The 18455-nt window shown below is 58.5% G+C and overlaps 4 protein-coding genes across 9 annotated transcripts; 2 read left to right on the top strand and 2 right to left on the bottom strand.

The window, feature by feature from the left end:
* Nucleotides 1-9: 9 nt before the first annotated feature.
* TOE1 (target of EGR1, exonuclease) lies at nucleotides 10-4866 on the bottom strand. The gene is made up of 7 exons (XM_023932207.2): nucleotides 4667-4866; nucleotides 4547-4587; nucleotides 4332-4428; nucleotides 4017-4175; nucleotides 3487-3746; nucleotides 2043-2214; nucleotides 10-943 (listed from the first exon to the last, which is right to left on the bottom strand). The coding sequence occupies exons 1-7, from the start codon at nucleotides 4778-4780 to the stop codon at nucleotides 152-154; spliced, it is 1635 nt and encodes a 544-aa protein (XP_023787975.2). The 5' UTR covers nucleotides 4781-4866; the 3' UTR covers nucleotides 10-151.
* Nucleotides 4867-5259: 393 nt separating this feature from the next.
* On the top strand, nucleotides 5260-10369 carry MUTYH (mutY DNA glycosylase). Of its 3 annotated transcripts, none has more exons than XM_086902206.1 (15): nucleotides 5260-5383; nucleotides 5606-5739; nucleotides 6517-6556; nucleotides 6854-6927; nucleotides 7062-7103; nucleotides 7180-7251; nucleotides 7456-7569; nucleotides 7817-7914; nucleotides 8164-8308; nucleotides 8407-8479; nucleotides 8554-8739; nucleotides 8920-9065; nucleotides 9267-9419; nucleotides 9563-9613; nucleotides 9833-10369. In XM_086902206.1, exons 1-15 carry the CDS (start codon nucleotides 5275-5277, stop codon nucleotides 9920-9922), a joined length of 1527 nt encoding a protein of 508 aa, XP_086758332.1. In that variant the 5' UTR covers nucleotides 5260-5274; the 3' UTR covers nucleotides 9923-10369. The 3 variants fall into 3 exon arrangements, with proteins under 3 accessions (XP_086758332.1, XP_086758333.1, XP_086758334.1); XM_086902208.1 differs by having other exon boundaries at nucleotides 5357-5492; XM_086902207.1 differs by lacking the exon at nucleotides 7180-7251.
* Nucleotides 10370-10876: 507 nt separating this feature from the next.
* HPDL (4-hydroxyphenylpyruvate dioxygenase like) lies at nucleotides 10877-13791 on the bottom strand. Of its 3 annotated transcripts, none has more exons than XM_086902209.1 (2): nucleotides 13701-13791; nucleotides 10877-12632 (listed from the first exon to the last, which is right to left on the bottom strand). In XM_086902209.1, exon 2 carries the CDS (start codon nucleotides 12541-12543, stop codon nucleotides 11365-11367), a length of 1179 nt encoding a protein of 392 aa, XP_086758335.1. In that variant the 5' UTR covers nucleotides 12544-12632; nucleotides 13701-13791; the 3' UTR covers nucleotides 10877-11364. The 3 variants fall into 3 exon arrangements, with proteins under 3 accessions (XP_086758335.1, XP_086758336.1, XP_086758338.1); XM_086902210.1 differs by having other exon boundaries at nucleotides 10877-12554; XM_086902212.1 differs by lacking the exon at nucleotides 13701-13791 and adding an exon at nucleotides 13429-13633 and having other exon boundaries at nucleotides 10877-12554.
* A 664-nt stretch (nucleotides 13792-14455) lies between these two features.
* On the top strand, nucleotides 14456-18212 carry LOC111933120 (selenoprotein Pb-like). 2 transcript variants are annotated; one of them, XM_023932516.2, is made up of 5 exons: nucleotides 14456-15060; nucleotides 15796-16012; nucleotides 16110-16322; nucleotides 16448-16583; nucleotides 17197-18212. In XM_023932516.2, exons 2-5 carry the CDS (start codon nucleotides 15810-15812, stop codon nucleotides 17440-17442), a joined length of 798 nt encoding a protein of 265 aa, XP_023788284.2. In that variant the 5' UTR covers nucleotides 14456-15060; nucleotides 15796-15809; the 3' UTR covers nucleotides 17443-18212. The 2 variants fall into 2 exon arrangements, with proteins under 2 accessions (XP_023788284.2, XP_023788283.2); XM_023932515.2 differs by having other exon boundaries at nucleotides 14766-15065.
* The last annotated feature ends 243 nt before the right edge of the window (nucleotides 18213-18455 follow it).

The raw sequence follows: 18455 nt of genomic DNA, 5'->3' as shown, positions 1-18455 counted from the left end.
ACGGGCAACTCCAACTGAGAGCAATTTAATCAGATGTTAAAACAGAAACAAGAATATAAAACCTGTTCTCTTTTTGGTGAGTTCTTGATGGCAGAAAGAACTCCAAAACTTGGAGGAAAAAAAGCAGAGTTTAGTGAGGAGTTCTGTAGCTCTATGCACTGTCCCAGGCCAACTTTATCTTCTCACTGTGAGCTTTGGAAGATTTAGAAAACAAGCTCTTCACTATCTGCAGTGGTACTGATTTCCCACTGAGGTACAGTTTGTTATGGCAGTCTGGCAACCAGGGCCCTGCACCAGTGTCTGTGTTTTTCCCTTGCTTGAGCATCCAGACATAAGCCATGATATAGCCAGTCATGAACGCATCGAAGCCAGCTCGGTGTGTGCCCCCCTGTGAAGGAGGGACATGGGTTTCCTTTCCTGCAGCACCTGCTGCTTCAGTCTCAGGGGTGGCTGGGTGACTGGCTGAGCCCAACCCAGCGGGAACCTTTGACTCCCTCTCCACTTGGTCGTCACTGTGAGAGGCATTTTCCTTGGCAGAAGGGCTCTGGGCAGCTGCTCCCTGGTCAGTTCTTTCAGTGCTCCCCAGATTCTCTTCCCCTTGTGTGCTGGTGTCTGAGCTGACCTCTGTTTCCATGTCCATGGAGATCTCCTCTAGTGGCCTGCCCTCCCCGTTGGGTGCCATCTCTGCCAGCTCTGTAGCAGCTGCAGGCTCATAGCAGCTCTGCTTCCGTGGTGGTCCTTCCTCCCCGTTCTGAGCTTGTTCCATGTTTTCCCCTGAGCTTTCCAGTTGGAATGCTGTTACAAGCACTTTAATGTTCTTCCGATGTTTCCATCTGTGCTTCCGTTTCTTCCGCTTCTCCCAAAGCTTGTCATCCTCATCAATGATGAGGTCAATGTTATGAGACTGTGGACACTTCATCCCTTTTGGACACCACCCATAGGCCTAGGGGGAGAGAGAGAGAGAGAGAGAGAGAGGTCTGTAGCCTCCATCTTCCTGGTTAGAGCAGCAAGCACCATAATGTGGAGTGGAGGTAATTATTCCCTTCCACTGGGGGCTTGTGAGGCTGCAGCAGGACCACTGTTGATTTACAGCCCCCCAGCAGACAGGAAAGGTGTTGACACACTGTACTGGGTGCAGCACCCAGCATATGAGAGGCCAAGGAAGGTGGGTTTGTTCTATCTGAAAAAGACAAGGCTAAGGAGAGGGGGATATTTAGTTGGTGTCTGCAGGTAGTTACAGCAGAGGTATGGACAATATGGAGCTAAACTCTTGTGAGAGTACAGGGAGAGGGGTCCTGGTAACCGTAAGGGGAAATTATGACTAGAGCTGTAGGAAAACATTTTTAATGTAGCGGTCAAGCACTGGAACACAGGACCTGGCATTATTTTTTAATGTCTGTCCTGAACATAATTTCAAAATTTACCAAACAAGGCTCTAAGCAACACTGAGGTGGTGGCTGGATGAGAAACTTGGAGATTCCCCAACCTCTATTCTATGACAGAATGTGCAACATCTGGAGACCTCCTTTTCTTTATGATGCACCTGAAGCCAGTCATGCTCTGACCAGATGGGCTCTTTGCTGCTGTAGCTGCACCAGGACGATTGGTGCACTTTTGTGGATCACCCTGTGCCACAGTGTGAAAAGCTGCAGACAAGTAATAATTTTTTATATCTAACGAAGATAATGGGAAAGATAGAGGTGGCGCTTTCTTTCTTGTAGGATGAGCCAAACTAACACAGAACTTTCAGCCCCCCAAGACAGCAGGGACACTGTAACTCATACTGTCCCACTGCTTAGGGCCATAGACTCTGTTGGAATCTTCCTAATGAAACCTGTAAGATGCCCCACCTCCAAGCAGACCACACTAGTGCCCTATCTGTCATGAAGCCACCTGAAGCTTGAAAATGTTCCTTGTACTATGAAGCAGGTGAGGGGAACTTCCCAGGTGCTTTCCTACAACTTCTGGCTTAGACCACATGTCCCACAGCTTAGACCCCTCTCCAGTGAGCCGGGAAGGGAGTGGGGATTTGTGTTACTTACTGAAAATTTCTCACAGACAGGCAACTTATTCCCCCCTGCAGCACTGTGACCCTCCTCTTCCACAGAGCAGCAGCGGTAGTCGATGTAGCGGGACATGCTGGCAGGGTAATTGCAGAACTCCACCATGAGGTGCTGCCCGCTGGAGTCCCTCAGCTTGCAGTTTTCTCGTTTGCTGGAACAAGAGGAGCACACAGTTACTGTGGGATGGGACCAGGGCACGGAGTAAACACTGCTCTCCACCAGCTCTCAACTCCATGAGTTTCCTGCTCTTGAGCTCCAGCCCCAGGTGCTGGAAAGGAATTCAATCCCAGGAGAGCAGCTTTAGTAAGTAGCTGTTTCCATGCTAATTAAAAGGTTGTTTTTTCTTATGCTGACACAGAGGAAGGGAAAGCAGGGAAAACGGGAGAAGGAGATGCATAGTTTGGATTTTTTTAGCTATAAAGGGCACTGAGATATGTGTTTGTCTTCATAATGTTGAAGGACAAGGAAAAGATGCCCCAAAATGAGGTACTGTGCAGACCAGCCAGACAGGTTGAACCTGGGCAATGCAGGCAACAAGGAAACGGTTTTCATTTAATGAAAAAGAAACCTGTGTTGTCCCAAGAGCTGGTTAAAAGGCCAAAAACATTTGAAAAGCTCTACCAAATGAGAACTTGGGTTAAAACATTTGAGATATCAACTTAAAAAGTTTTTTTTATTTTGTCAAAACACAGCACTCTCATGTTTTGAGAACAGCCATCTTCAACATTTTCAGACCTCTCAAAGTGGTATTTCCTGAGATAAAACAGTCACTAAAAATACCATTTCTCCTCAAAACAGAGCATGGTTTGAGCTTTATGGAGGTCTCAGGGGCTTTTTCACTGCCAGGGGCCTGTTTAGATTGCATGAGGCTGGCAGAATGTGGGGCCAGACTGGAAAGCACAGACATGTGTCCTGAACGAGAGCACAACCCTTGCTTGGAAGGAAGTGATGGGAGTCAGAGTGGGCCACAGGCATCTTGTGTACAGGACATGTGACAGAGCTGGTCAGTGTCGAGTGCAGGGAGCACCCACCCTTTAACTGCAGTGTGCCTCACAAAACAGACTTTTAACTAGCAGACCCTGCAGGACAGCCCTGGTTTATTTTCTGTGTGAGCTCCTGCCATGACCCTGTGGCACTGCTAGACCAGAGTCAGGCAGTGTCCCAATTAGATCTTGGAGCAGACCATTGTGGTCAGTCTTCTACTGGCACCAGTTCTGAAGTTCTCTCTCAGCTGCTGCCCACTGAACAGGTAAGGCCTATTAAAAAACAAACTCAGTCTAAAAAGAGAGTAGAGCCACCTAAAAGCACCTTCAGTCAGTGGGACAGCGAAAGGACACAGCTCCCTTGCCTGGAAAAACAAACACACACTGACTTTCCCTTTGCCTTTCCTCCTGTAAGCTCTGAGTACCAGTGTGCTGCTCACCACTTCTTGTAGGCATACTCCAAGTAGGACGCTACAAAGCGAGTCTCGAACTCTGAGGCGTATTTGGTGTCGTATATTCCCGCTGGGAACATCTCGGAGAGATCGGCAGTGAAGGTGCCGAGGCTCTCTGGGAGGTGAGCGTAGAAACATTGGTACAGGAAGACCAGGTCGATCAGGCCGTTATGGAGAATGAGCGGCTTCTTCGCCCGGATAAGCTCCAGGAAAAGCGTCCGAACGCTCAGGCTCTGGCACTCGTTGTCCTGCATGAGGAAGGATCAGTCAGTGAGCCTTGGCACCCTGTCTGGCTGCCACCCTGGAGAGCCTTCAGAGCTGACTTACTCTGAACAGAGACACAAAGATTTGGAAAAGCAACTGCACCAAGTGGGTTTAAAGCAGCACAGAGGTGAAAGGGATAGTGGTGCACACAAAACCCCAGCGTGTGCCCACCTTGACACAAGAGCAGGGGAAGCCAGCACACTCAAAGAGACCTGGAGCAGAGCAGGCTGAGGTGTCTGAAAGTGGGTTTGTACCTTGTCGTTGCCCTTGTGGTAAGGGATCCCCTGGGAATACTGCTTATTGAAGTCGAATCCATGCTGCACGAGGAACTGCACTGACTGGGGCTCGACCACGTAATCCTCGGTGCAGAGCAGTGTGAGGTTGTAGATTTGGCACAGGTACGTGTTCTCGGACTGCAACAAGGAGAGCGTGCAAAGAACAGGGACACCTGTCAAAGGGAGCTGCCGAAACAGCCGGGACAATCCCACGGGGGAATTTCATCTCCAGCGCGTCCCCGTTCCCCGGGCAGGACCAAGACAAAACGGCCGCAAGGCGGTTCGTACACGCACCTTCTCCGGGAGCTGCTTGAAACAGGCGACGCCGAGAGACAGGACAGAACGAGTCCTGGCGGCGCTGCAGACGGCCTTGTACCGCTCCTCGATGCACCTGGCGGCGGGAGAACGGGCCGTGACGGCTCCGGCCTGTCCGTACCCCGGGGAGAGGGCACCGCACAGCCAGTGCCGAGAGACGCGCACCCCCACCCCAGGCCCCACCGGGAACTCACGGGCTCAGCAGAGACTTTCTGGCGCCGAGACCGCTCAGCTCCTGCGAGGGGACAGACACCGTCAGTTGCGCCTCGGGACCGGCCGCGTCCCGCCCCGCTGTCGTCCCCCCCCCGGCTCACCGTGTCCACGGCCACGAACGTGGCGGAGCGCAGCGCCAGCACCATGGACGGCCACAGCTCCGCCAGGTTGTCGCTCTGCACGTCCACCACCGGCACCCGCGCCGGGCCCGCCATGGCCGCGCCAGCACGGGGCCTCCGCCGCCGCGCTTGCCCGCCACCTGCCCGCCGCGGGCCCCGCACGCCTTGCCCGCTCCGCGCCCAGAGCCGCCCGCCCACGCGGCCGGCCCGGCCTCTTCGGGCCCCGGTGAGGTTCTTTACCGTTCTCAAAATCCGTTTTCAACCGAAATTTGGCGTTAAGTCAACAGGCGTTTAGCTTGAACAGCTCCTTCAGGTCCTTCCCGGGCAGCCGCTCGGACCGGCGGGAGAAGGGGCGGGCTTCCTTTGCTCCCGGCTTGCTGATTGGCTCCAGGGGGACGGGAGGCTCCGCCCCCGTCCCAGCGTTCCGGGGGAGGGCGCGTACGAGCTCCCTCCCGGCGCCTCCTTTCGATTGGCTGGTGGGCGGGCGGTGGGCGGGATCTGAGCGGTCCCGCTCTGATTGGTCCTCGCGCGGGGATGGGGCGGGAAATGTTTTCCCGGGAAAGCGCGCGCGGCGCGGGAGCGGTCACGCCATGAGCCCCGCGCGGGCCCGGGCGGCGGCGGCCGCGGCGCTCCGGCGGAGCGGCGGGAGCGCGGCCCCGCCCCAGGGGCGGAACAGGAAGCGCGCGGCGCCCCGCGGAGGTGCCCGGTAGCGGGAGGGCCGTGGGAGTGGGGTGCTCTCTCCGAGGCACGGACAGCCAGCCCGGGAAGGCTCCGGTGCTTGCTGGGTTCTTGTAAAGTCCGGTACTCGGTGCGCGACCACCCGGCTGCGGCTCGGTCGGGCTCCCGCCTCTGCTGCGGTCGAGCCCCGCAGCCCTTCGCCGTCTCCCACCGTGCGCTGAGGTCGCGCCGCTCTCCTGGCAGGGGCCCCGGCTGCAGCGCCCGCTCCGCCGCCCGCCCGGCATCTCTTCAGCGACCCGGCTGAGGTCGAGATCCTGCGCGGGAATCTGCTCGCCTGGTACGACCGATGCAAGCGGGACCTTCCCTGGAGGACACTGGTAAGGGGAGACATCGGGAAGCGGGAGTGGGGAACTACTTACACTGCTTTAAGGGAGCCTGGCTGAAGTGACCATGGTGTTTTTCCGTATGTCACGCATCCCTACCTGCATGGAAGTGCTCCCAGCTAGTCGTGGCTGTTTTGTGGTGGGTGGTCTGGAGCTAGTCCCTAGGTATGAAGAGTAAAAGCAGGGCAAGTTTCCCAAATATAACCTTTAAGAAGAGTACTTACCTCTGGCAAGGTTAGTCTAGCGGTGTTTCAATCCTGTTTTCTTCCTGTCTTTATGATACTCTGTAGCAGCGAGTGCTGCATGGAGAAGGTTTCCCTTATAATTGTTTTAACTCTACTGGACCTTTTTTTGAAGCTCCTGCCTGTTCTGTGCTCAGCCTGGCAGCAGTGGCTCAAGAGTCATTGTGGTGCTGAGGTTGGACATCAGCTTTACAGTTTGAATGGTGGGAAGTGCACAGCCCCTCTGTGGGATTTATATCTGCTTCCTTTGCAGGCAGGCTCAGGTATGGGACAGTTCTATGTGGGATTTTGAACCTCATAAGTAGCTCTCCATGTGGGATTTCATTAGCAAGAAAAGATGCTTTGGCTGTCACTTGATTAACTCAAATTCAGATCTTCTGAGTGCTTGTGGGAAATATTTTTTTAAATTCCAGATTCCATTGCAGTGTTCAAAACGCACTATGGATTGTTTTATTTTACATGCAGGTCCCCTCTGCAGTGGGGTCCTGTGTCACCTTGTTTCTCACGCTTCATCTCCTTCCCCTTCCAGGCAGTGACGGAGCCAGATGCCGACAGACGGGGATATGCAGGTGAGGAGCAGGGACTGACATTGTGAGGTGTGGCTTTGGGTGCCATCCTTGGAAGAAGCTGCCTGAAGTGGCCACGAGAGCCATTGATTCCCCTTGTGCAAGGTGCTGGAGGATTGGAGAAACCACCTTGGGCCTGGGGGAGCTCCTGTGAGGCAGCATGTGGGGAAGGTGAAGGGTGGGAGGGTGTCCCATGAGCTGGATGCAGTGCAGGGTTTGCAGGCAGTGCTAAGGTGGCCACAGCAGGAGGTGTGGGTGGTGTTGGTGCCTCTGCTCTGACCCCTGCCCTGCTCCCTGCAGTGTGGGTGTCCGAGATCATGCTCCAGCAGACACAGGTGGCTACAGTGATCGATTACTACAACCGCTGGATGCAGGTGACTGCACATTACAGAGTCCTGTGCCCACAGCCTGCCCCTTTTGGAGACTTTGTCCACTGCCTGTGGCAGATCCCCAGTGGCAAGGCACAACTCTGCTTGTCCCTGACTTGTCCCCTTCCCTCTTCCCACAGAAGTGGCCAACGCTGCAGGCTCTGGCACAGGCGTCCCTGGAGGTGAGTGTTGCTGGGACCAGGTGCTCTCCCTGCCCTGTTGCTCTCCATTAACACCACGCTGTGTCTCTCGGAGCAGGAGGTGAATGAGCTGTGGGCTGGGCTTGGCTACTACTCCAGAGGGAAGCGTCTGCAGGAAGCAGCAAGGAAGGTGCTGGAGATGGGGGGAAAGGGGCATTTCTAAACCTTTCTGTGGCTGCTGGGCTGGTGCTGGCTCACATCTGCCCTGCCTCGCTGGGGCTGTGCTGTGGCACGAAGCTGCAGAGGCTGGGCTCCCATCCTCCCACGGGCAAAATGGGATACCTGCACACACCCACCCCAGCTGCTTCCCTGAGCTCGGCCCCTTCCCTGCCAGGTGGTGTCCGAGCTGGCCGGCCGGATGCCCAGGACGGCTGAGGACCTGCAGAAGCTGCTGCCGGGCGTGGGCCGATACACAGCGGGAGCCATCGCGTCCATCTCGTACGGACAGGTGAGAGCTGGCATCAGGGGACACGCCCAGCCCCACTCCTGACAGGGTCCTGCTGCTGGGTCTCACAAGCCAAGGGTTCCCCGGGGTTGTGCTTGGCTCTCTTCCCACTTGGGGATGCATCTCAGCCCCCACCCAGCTTGGCCTGTGAGTTGGCCTCGCGTTTGTCCCTCTCCATCTTTGGAGCATCCCAGCTCCCTTCTTTGTCTGGAGCACATCCCAGCATGGTGATCCCAGCTCCTGGTCCCAGGCTACAGGAGTTGTGGATGGGAATGTGATCCGGGTCCTGTGCCGCCTGCGATGCATCGGTGCCGACTCCAGCAGCCCAGCTGTCATTGATCGGCTCTGGTAAGGGGAAAGCTCTGTCTGTTTGGAGCTGTGCTGACCATGGCTAAAGGCAGGATCACTCAGGAGCCTTGGGGAGGCAGGTGTGGAGTATGGGAACTCTCGGGAAGTTGGTGCTGCTGGGAGCAGTGGTGAAAGGAGCTGTGTGGCCTGCACCTACCTAGGAGCTTCCCCCTGACAGGCAGGAGGCAGGCAAAGGTCATGGGATGCTCTCCCTGGAGATCCCTGTGCCTCTCACTGCCATTTCTCCAGGGACATGGCCAATGTACTGGTGGACAGGAGTCGCCCAGGGGATTTTAACCAAGCCTTGATGGAGCTGGGGGCAACTGTGTGTGTGCCCAAGGCCCCACTGTGTGGGGAGTGCCCTGTGAAGCAGCACTGCCAAGCGTGGCGCAGAGTAAGTCGGCCCCAGAACATGGCCCTGAGGGTTTGCCATGCCTGGGGACAAGGTGGGCTGGTGGATGAGCCTGTCCTCACTTCTGTCCCCCCTCTCAGGTGGAGAAGGAGCTGGCCTTTGCCTCTCAGAATCTGTTTGGAAAACCCCTCCCAGTGCCTGATGTTGAGGACTGTAAGCATGTGGGGAGATCCCTGTTGTAGCTCCAGGTATGAGCCCTGCAGCAATTGTTATCTTGGTGTTTGCAGGTGTTGGGGATTGTCCCCTGTGCCCCCCAGCCACAGAGCCATGGGACAGCAGCCTGGGGGTGACCAACTTTCCCCGGAAAGCAGCGAAGAAGCCGCCGCGGGTGATGCGAACGGCCACGTGTGTGCTGGAGCGGAGGGGCTGCCATGGGGCCCCAGAATACCTCATAGTGCAGAGACCCAGCTCAGGTAATGGGGCTGGGAAGGAGGAGGACAAAGGCACCACGTGGCACTTTCCCATCTGCATGAGGGATAGGAGAGGCACTGGTTGCTGGGGTGGGGAAAGGAGCCCTTTGGGGCTGTGATGAGGCTCAGTGTCCCTGGATGTGTCCCTTTCTGTCTCACAATTACATCATGCCTCCTTCCCAGGTCTTCTGGCTGGGCTCTGGGAGTTCCCAAGTCTCCCATTGGCTCAAGATCTGCAGGAGGAGAAGGAGAGGGAGGAGCTGGCTGATCACCTCCAGGCCTGGATGGGGCGGCCTGTGGCAGGCAAAGGCCTTCACTTTATTGGAGAGGTGAGCCTGGAGCTGGAGGGATGCAGTGTGAGTCCTCTGTGCTCAGCCATGGGGATGTAACACACAGGAGAAAGGTCTCCCTTCCCCACTGTTACCCTCCCCAAGCTCTGCCCCACTCCTCAGGGCCCTGGCAGGCTCAGTGCACTTGGCATCTCCCATTGCTTGCCAACCGCCCAAGTCATGTTTTCCCATCCCCCACAGGTCATCCACATCTTCTCCCACATCCACCAGACATATGTGGTCTACTCCCTGCACCTAGATGGGGATGTGACCCTGGACCCTGCCTTGTCCCCGTCCCGCTGGGTCACAGAGGATGAGTTCCATGCCTCGGCTGTGTCCACAGCCATGAAGAAGGTATGGGGGGCACTTGGGCCATTCCTCCCTGCCCTCAGTTATCTTGGGAAAACCCCTGGCAAAATCCCTTCAACTTCTCTGGGCTGTGCCAGCTGCAGGACCCTGCTGCTGTTCAGCTCTGGGCTCTCTTGCTCTTCCTTCAGGTGCTGAAAGCTCACAAGAAGCAGTGCAGGAAGGAGAGCAGCCCTGTCAAGGTGAGCAGGCTCCAGGGTGCCTGGAGCCCCAGTGCTCTGGGACAGCCTCTGGTGTGCTGTGCTGAAGGTCCCCCTGAGTTTGGGATCAGGCCAAGGAGCACCCCCAGCCTGCAGCAGGGGAACTGGCCTGACTGGCACTGCCCCTGGGTGTCCCCAGTACCTGGGGGGGAACCCTGGGGGCCCTTGGGGTCTGGCTGAGCCCTGCTGTGTCTCCTGCAGAGCTCCAAGCGGAAGCGGGGGGCAGGCAGCGCCTGCCCTGGGACGCAGCTCTCTCTCCGCACCTTCCTCCGGGCACCGACCGCCCTGTGAGGGCACCGACCTTCCTCGAGGGAGACCCCAGAGCCCCTCGCTGGGGCAAGGCCTGTCTGGGGTGTGGCAGTGCTGTCCCTGTGCTGCAGCAAGCCCAACACACAGCACTATCATGGTCTCCCACTCTTCCTTTCCCCTGCCTCTGCTGTGGGCGTTGTGCCTGGATGTGGTCACTGGTCCTGGATTAATCCTGGAGCCAGACTTGCCATCCCTCCTTGGCTCAAGCCCTCCTGGGGCTGTTTGGACCCATACTGGCACTACTTCGGTCCCGTGGACTTAGGGCAGCAGGGGTTTCTCTCCAGCAGTGGGAAGGCTGTTGGCCACATTGCTCCTGCAGCCCTGTCCCCTGCCTGCATCTCATCCACCAGCCAGTGACGGGATGCTGCTGCACCCTCCCTTGTTTTTACTGGACCTGAAAATAAATCTCAAGTGTGTGGGGTTTTCTAAGTGACTGTCTCTGTTGTACTGTGCTAAGCTGGGGGTGTTGGGCAGCCTGTGGTGGAATGTGAAGATAGCCAACAGGCTCCTTAGATCTGGGCTGGGAGAGCAGGGATTTCTTCGTTAATGCACCCAAGAGCCCCTTGACTGAGCATTAACTGCTGGTGACCCCAAATAAGGCACCCTGAGCACCCCTCTGCAAGGTCAGACATCAGCCCCCAAGGGGTTGCTCCTCCCTGGGGCTGAACAACTGCCCCAGGCCTTTTTGTAGCATTTCATCCTCCTTTTGTATCTTTTCTTTCGGGCTGCTCAGCACTGTTCACGCTGACTGAAGCCCCCCGTGCAAAGGCACAATGCTGGGGGCTGGCAGGGACATGGCACAGTTGTGGCAGGGTGCAAGGGGCAATGATCTCAGTTTTAGGGACACGCCCATTTGGAGTAATGGGAATGGCCATTTCATCCTCACCTGGCACTCAGCATATCTTAAGTAGGAGAATTTAAAACCCAAAGCAGTGCTTGTAAGTTAATTATTTAATTGAGAGGAGCAAGAGGCCACCACTCGCCCCCCAGGGCTGGTCATGCTGTGGGTGGTAGCTGCCAGTGTGTGGCCGTGTCCACGGCCGCTGGATTATCCACTCCCCTTGGGCAGCCCCTCATCTCTCTATGTCTGGGCGTGTTTCTGTGCCAGCACACTTTTGGCCATGCTACAGGCTCAAGTCTCAATAAATTAAGGTGAAACTAAGGCAGAGAGTTCTTTACATGTGGTCGATAAATCACGGGGAACCCAGGGCAGCGGAGAAATCCCACACATCCTGAGGTATGCTCAGACCCCTGCTGGACTCAGGCCTGAGTCTCTTGCTCCCACACTGAGTTGGCTCTGGATTGATCTGGAGCCATCCTTTGGTCCCTGCCCACCTGGGCCATGCCAGGGGTGGGATCTCTGGTCCTTGCCCCAGCGTTGGAGTGGAGAAGATGGGGAGCTGAGGGAGGACTGCAGAGTTGCACTATTGCTGCTGGTCCATGTAGACTTGCACAGCTTTCCACAGAGCCCGGATATTGCCTTCACCGAAGCCTGGTGCTCCCCGACGGTCAATGAGCTCCAGGAAGAAGGTCTCCTCAGAGAAGATGGGATGGGTGAAGATCTGCATCAGATATTCCCGAGAGGGACTCTCTGTGGCATCAGTGCCCACCTGGCCCTTGTCCCCAGGCACTGTGGTGTCCAGGAGGATGCCAAGCTCTGCCAGCATGTCTGGGTCCTGCCCAGCTCCTCGGATCTCCTGTGCTTTGCCCCCCTGGCTGTAGTACGTGGTGGGGGGTGTGAAGAACCGTGCTCCCTGCTGCTGCAGAGCCCTGGTTGTGCTGACTATGTCAGTGGTGCAGAGGCCGACGTGCTGGATCCCAGCCCCGCCGTGCTGCTCCAGGAACGTGTCGACCTGGTTGGTGCCATTCTGGGAGAGGGACTCGGCAAAGACCAGCTTGCAGCCGTGTGCTGGGGTGCCCTGGGCGCTCTGCAGTGCCAGGAGCAGCATGCCCACCCCCTGCCCCCCCAGCACGTACCCTTCAGCCGGTCTCTCCTGGGGGTTCAGCAGGAAGCGGTGGAAGCCGAAGCAGCGCTGGTACCAGTCCAGAGCCGCCCGGGCCCCGCCCCTGGGGCAGACATACGTGATGTGGTCAAAGTGAGTGATCTTGATCCCATCCCCTGTGGCTGAGGGGGCTCCCTGGATGGGCTGGAAGCCGGGTAGGAAGGGACCCCGGTAACAGGATCGGTCCAAAAGGGTGTGGCTGATGTTGCCCACGACAGAGCTCACCACCCCGTAGGTGACAGAACCACTGTCATCGCTCAGCTCAGTGGGGGGCACCAGCAAGGAGCATCCCTGGCTCTGCAGCCGCTTGCAGAGCCCTGGCACATCATCCACCTCGAAGCAGACGTTGGAGGCTGTGCCCAAGGTGGGCTGGGGGTCTATGTCATAGAGGAAATCACGGGATGAGGTGCTGGCAGGTGCCAGGCGCTCGTTGACGAGGAAGATGGCAGATTGCCGTCGCAAGGCCAGCTGCCGGACACGCGGCGTCTCCCGCACGGCCACTGGCTGGAAGCGAAAGGTGTTGGCCAGGTGCTGGGCCCAGCCCTGCCTGTAGGGCAGGTGCAGGGAGATGAAGCAGGGGCGGCTCAGCGAGGCTGCCATGGCCGGGCAGGCTGCGGGGAGGACGCAGGGGATCAGGGGGGCTGCTGGCCCTGGGGAAAAGCCATTCTCCCACCTTGCACAGAGCCCACCTGTGTTTGCAAGCACAGATGCAAATGTGTGTAAACTCACAACTTTTAAATGTATGTATTTTAAATAAGTGGGTCTCAAAAGCCCATTTGCGCTGTGAAAGGGCACTCACCTTTGGGACTAGCTACAAAGAGCTGCCCAAGGATGCTGTGCCTTCCTGCCAGCCCTCCACTCTGCTGCCCTACCCCATGCTTGAGGTCCCAGAGCAGGAAAGCCCTGAGCCCTGGATGCAGCCCTGCAGGTCCCCTCAGGAGCCATGTGTCCTTTGGGAGAGCCGCAGGGAGGTCAGCAGGGATTCCCAGCAGAGGAGGTGTGCTGAACGTGTAAGCAAGATTATGGGGACAAGGGTTGTGGTAGGAATGTCCTGTACCAGGAACACAGAGGTTGGACTGGTAAACATGGAGCAACACGCTGGTTTACAGCTAAAATGCTCCTGTGCTGCCCCCGCGCCTGTCAGGTGCGTCCCACGAAGGGAGAGGAGCAGCGGGGTCATGACAGGCTGATGTGCCCGTGCCCTTCCCCTCCCCAACAAGGACAGCCTGAAGCCACCATCTCTCTGCACCAGTCTGGGAACAATGACCTTGCCCCAGGGGCGCAGAGGAGGGACACTTCGGAAAAGTGACCTTCCTCCCCACCCATCCGAAATATCTGTGATGCTCAAGGACGAAAAAAGATGCGCCCAAAGCCCCAGTCGGCATCACCTCTCCAGAGCACCCACGGAGGCTTCCTGACCCCATGGCATGCACGAGCAGCCCCGGCCAGACCGCACAGGGGTGCAGTGGGCTGGGGGCCACACACCTGCTGAAATATTCCCTTTCACCTGCCCGCTCGAAGGGGCTGCGTGCACCGAGCTCTCCCGGCTCCTTCCCACCAGCCCAGGGCGGAGGGACCGCGTGGGACCCCGCTGAGCACATGGGCAGGCTCCGGCGCTCCTTCCCTCGGGCCCTGCTTCCCGCTGCGCACGGCGGCACCGGCGCGATCCCCGCTCCGCTCCCGCCGGCCCCGCACCCGCGCCCGCCCCGCCACCCCCGGGCCCGCGGGGCCCCGCTCGCCCCCGGGCTGCGGCTCACCGGGGTCAAGGCTGCGGGCGAAGGGGACGCCGGGCGGGGCGGGAGCGAGGGCGGTTCAGTTCGCTCCTCCCCGGCATGCACCAGGCACGGCGGGCCGGGCACGGCGCCGGCTCTGCCCGGGCGCTGCGGGGCGGCCGCGGGAGCGCTCCCGGCGGGGGAGCGGGGACATCGCCCCGGGCACAGACGGGGCCGGAGGCTCCCTTGGCCGCACAGCTCGTGTCTGTGCAGGGTCATTCCTTGCCAGCCCGAGTCCCAGGACATGAATTGGGGAAACGTGTCCCTGCTCAGTGCTGGGCACTTCACGGTGTTCGGGGTACCCGCTGGGGACTTGGGGGGAACAGTGTGCGGGTGGGGGCTGACAGCTCTGCGGAAAGCCCGGTGTCAGTCATGAGGGACTGCTCACCAATCCAACCCACGGCACCACACCCTTGCCTCCAGACACCTCCGGGCCCCTCCAGCCCGTCAGCAGCGATCCCGCTGCTGTTTTCAGGCGAATCCCCGCTCCACGTGTGCCTGGGATCGTGATCTGCCCCCGCTGTGACTGTGGCTGCTGCCCTTCCCTGCCTTATCATGTTTTTGTACAGATCCCAGGTACAATAAACTGCTCAAATATTTGCAGAGATGTCCTTGTGCTGCCAGAGCGGTGAGCTTCTCTTGTTTGGCTGGGGGGTGGAATCCAGCGTCGCTGTGATTTCCCAAGGAAACATCGACACCATTACAGCCGCACCAGTGTGGGGCCGGGCAGGAGGCGCGGAACCGGACACCGGGGAGCTGCTGTGGGGCCAGGCTTGGCCATGGGCACAACAGGACAGCCCGGCTTTTGGGGTGACGCCTCACAGGGCAGGCAGCTCCAGCGCCCCGGTGTGTGAGGGAGGCAGCGTCTTTTTGGCTGCAGGGTAGCAGAGACTGCACTGGTGGCTCCTCTGGGACCTTGCGCAGGGATAGCGCTATTCGAGGTCACCCCACAATCCTGCAACCCTTTGGCGCAAGCAGTGTCCTTGGCAGCCCTCCTGTGCCTGGGAGGTTTGGAGCTGCTGTGTCCATCTCTTCCCTGCAGCACCGCCTGTCCCCCGCTGGCGTCAGCCCGGCACCAGGCACCGCTTTGCTCCAGCACGGCCGGGGCTGGGCAGCGGCAGCAGCACCCCGAGGCCACATGGCACCGACGGGGACAGTGCCTGCCTTGTCGCCGTCCCCTCCAGGCAGGCGGTGGTGGCTGAGGCGCAGTCCCCGCTCCAGCCAGGCCCTTCTCCTCCCTCCTGGGCGGGGAGAGTGGACAGGAGATAAAAGGGGGACCAGGGCCAGCTGGAAGTTGCTGAAAGCTGCTGGGGCCCGAAGCGAGGGAGGACTGCAGCAAGGAGAAGTGCGGTATCGAGGGCTCGTTCTCGCGGGGAGAGGGCTGGGGAGTGGGGGCACATCCACCCTGACCAGATCCTGCATCTCCCTGCTCCCTACCCAGATCCTCCCCCCCGGACCCCTATCCTCCCCCTTGCCCATTAAGCGTGCTGGATATTATAGGGGTGGGGAATATCCCGGGATGGGCTGGATTAGGTTGGAGGTCGTGGCTTCAGGCAGATGTTGGGACTCAAGGGCTTTAAAGGCTCTGTGTACCCCCAAAACACTTTGTGGGGCATCAAGGACTCTCAAGGTGACCTGAAGGTGAAACCATCTCTGTCCCAGTGGCTGCTCACTGGCAGCTGAGATAATGAGGGCTGTATCCCTGCTCCCTTTCTGGGGCAAAGACAGACCTCTCTCTGGGGCTGGGTTTGTTTTGTGGGATCGGAGAAGTGGAGAAGGCCCATGGGAGGAGAAGCACCTTCATTTCTTGAGATGTGGAGTAGGTGTCCACTGCCAGGGGAGAACAGGATGCTGTGGCACTGGGTGCCCACAAAAGACAGTAGCAAGGAGTTGGGTGCTCCAATTCCCCACCTCGTCCCCCTTTCCTTGCCCCTTGGGATGGGGGTCCTGGCTCCCAGTGCCAGGATCAAGCCAACACTGCCTTGACAAGTCCTTGTCTGCCCTGGAGCAGGATGCAGGGAGATATTTTGGGGTTGCAGTGGATCTGGGAGGAGAGTAACACCCCGTTTCCCCCTGCCAGGGCCGGGGTCGAGGATGGGGCTGCTGGTGCTGGCCCTGGCCACCTGGCTGGGGCTGGCCTCGGCCTCTGAGGAGGCGGCCAACAGCAGCCGGATCTGCCAGGAGGCACCGGCATGGACCATCAATGGCTCGAGCCCCATGGAGGGGGCGGCAGGGCAGGTGACGGTGGTGGCCCTGCTGAAGGCCAGCTGACAATTCTGCCTGCGGCAGGCCCACAGGTGAGCCGCGCTCCCCCTCCCCAGAACAATCCCCGCTCCTCGGGGGCGTAGGGCAGCCCCCTGCCCCGGCAGCCCCTCCAGTGCCTCCTTCCCGCAGCCTGGGGGGCCTGCAGGAGCGGCTGGCCCGGCAGGGCATGGCCAATGTCCGCTACATGATCATCAACGAGAAGGCCCCGCTGTCCCGCGCCATGCTGCCGGAGCTGGAGCGCCATGCCCCGCCCGGCGTCCCCGTCTTCCAGCCGGAGCAGGAGGACCCTGACGTCTGGCAGGTCCTGGGGGGTGACAAGGATGACTTCCTCGTTTATGACCGGTGAGTGTGCCCCGATTCGCCCGAGGCTTTTCTGGGTGTTACAGAGCCTCCAAAATCTCCGCTCGTGGCTGGGCTGGGGGGTTCCAGACCCTTGTCTTGAGCCAGGCCATGACTTTTCCCCTCAGGTGTGGCCGCCTGGCTTTCCACATCCAGTTGCCCTTCAGCTTTCTCCACTTCCCCTATGTGGAGGCAGCCATCCGCTACAGCCATATCAAGGACTTCTGTGGCAACTGCTCCCTCTACCCCAACACTACCCAGCAGGTAAGAGCTGGAATGCTCGATGGAGCCAGGATCCCTTCTGTCCTTTGGCACTGCACATCAGCAAAAACAATCTTATCTCCATGTTGGGGATGGGCTCTAGGTTGGCAGCTGCCCTCAGATGTGTTTTAGAGGGAAGGTGATGAAAGGTCTGGAATAAGGGCACTTAAATAGGTCAGAGCTTTCCGGTTGAAAAGGAATTGACTAAAGGGGTCATATCCCATGTCTGGGAATGCTAACTAGGACTGTTCTGATATAAGGAAGGGCAGGCAGTGGATGCAGAGGTGGCAAGCTCAGAGCAAAGAAAAGGGTGTAGGTCTGAGCTTGGCAGGCGATTAGTCACCTCCCAGGAGAAAAATACATCCAGAAATACTAAATGCATATTCCTGTTTTCTGGACCACAGACAGCTGGAGCCAAGGGACACAAATGTAGAGGTTTGTGCCCCATGCTCCCTCTGCCATGGATCAGGGCTGGAGAGCATTGGCTCTGACCCACAGATTTCTGTATGATGAATGTTGGTCTGCCTTTTTCCCAGTTCACAGCTGTGCTCCCAGGCTTTCTGCAGAGCTCTGTGGCATTCGCATACCACACCAGTCCTTGTGTTACTTTCCTCAGGCTAACAGTACCATGGAGGACCCTGCAACCCCGAGCTCACTTCCTGAACACGAGGGGATGGAGTCAGAGACCCTCATGCACCAGCACAAGCCCCTCCATCCTCACCACCATCACAAGGTCAGCAGTGAGAGAGATACAAACCCAAGTGAGGACCACAAACCTGCTACCCATGCTCACCACCACCATGGAGACCATGGCCAGCTCCATCACAAGGGGAAGAAGCAGAAGGAGGGGGATGAGCATTAAACCAGGCTGGACAGCCTTGCAGAACCCAGTAGTGTGCAGATGACCCCAACTCACTTCACAGAAGCACGGAAGGACTTGCTTTGTGCTGCTGGTCACCAGCAGCGCTGGTTTAACAACTCCCTCCAGCATACCCCATGTGGGTTGCACTCCTACGCTGTGATAGGAATGGAAATTCCCCTTGGACCTGCTCAGTGCTGCATTTTCAGCCCCAGGGCTCAGTTCTGAGCCTTCATCTGCCACTGCCTGTCTTTCTGTGCTCAATGAAGCCCGCTGTGCAAACCAGGAGTTCCCTGGTCATTGCTGGCTGACACTGCGCAGAGCAGAAGGGCAGGGGTGGAGGGGCCAGAGCTGGGATGGGAGCAGCACTGCTGGCATCTTCTGCCCATCCAGACACTCCTGGGTGTGCTGGAATCCCTGGGTTTCCTGGCCAGGGAGCGAGGGGAGGGACACCGTGTGCCCCACAGGACATGGCCACGGGGGACTGAGGGCACGAGGAGCGGCGGGATGTCGCAGCTCCCCATGGTCCAAACCCTGTACCCCCATAGCTGTCGCATCCTGGGCACCCCGCAGACCGTGCACACGGGTATGTGCAGTGGTGGTGGGTGGCCGCAAGATGGTGGCCTTGTCCCCTCTTGGAGACCCAGGGGCTGTAACCGATGGGCACAGCCCGAGGAGGACAGCGTGAGGATCCTGAGGTCTTTCCTGGGGGTAAGCGAGGTGGGGAGGGCAGCGTGGATATCCGGAGCACGAATAAAACCTCTGTGAAGTGACCACTGCTCAGTCTGGCCTCTGGTGGGCCTGGGGGTGGTTCTTGCTCAGTGCTGGTCTTTGCTCTGGGCACAGAGGGGGACACAGGGCTGGGTGTAGAGCCCATGGTGCAGCAGCTGGGGGTGATTTACATCCCTTGAGCAGGGGTTGGACATAAAGGGGTTGAAGACTGAAGAACAGTCTTCTCCAAGAGAAGACCCCATCTCTGTCTATCTCCTGGCTGCCTCCCAGGATGGGGGCCCAGG

Source organism: Cyanistes caeruleus, chromosome 9 (genome assembly GCF_971803275.1).
Source record: "Cyanistes caeruleus chromosome 9, bCyaCae1.hap1.1, whole genome shotgun sequence".
In the NCBI taxonomy this organism is placed as follows: Eukaryota; Metazoa; Chordata; class Aves; order Passeriformes; family Paridae; genus Cyanistes; species Cyanistes caeruleus.
The sequence above is the reverse complement of the archived record's forward strand: the minus strand, read 5'-3'. Positions and strand labels throughout refer to the sequence as shown.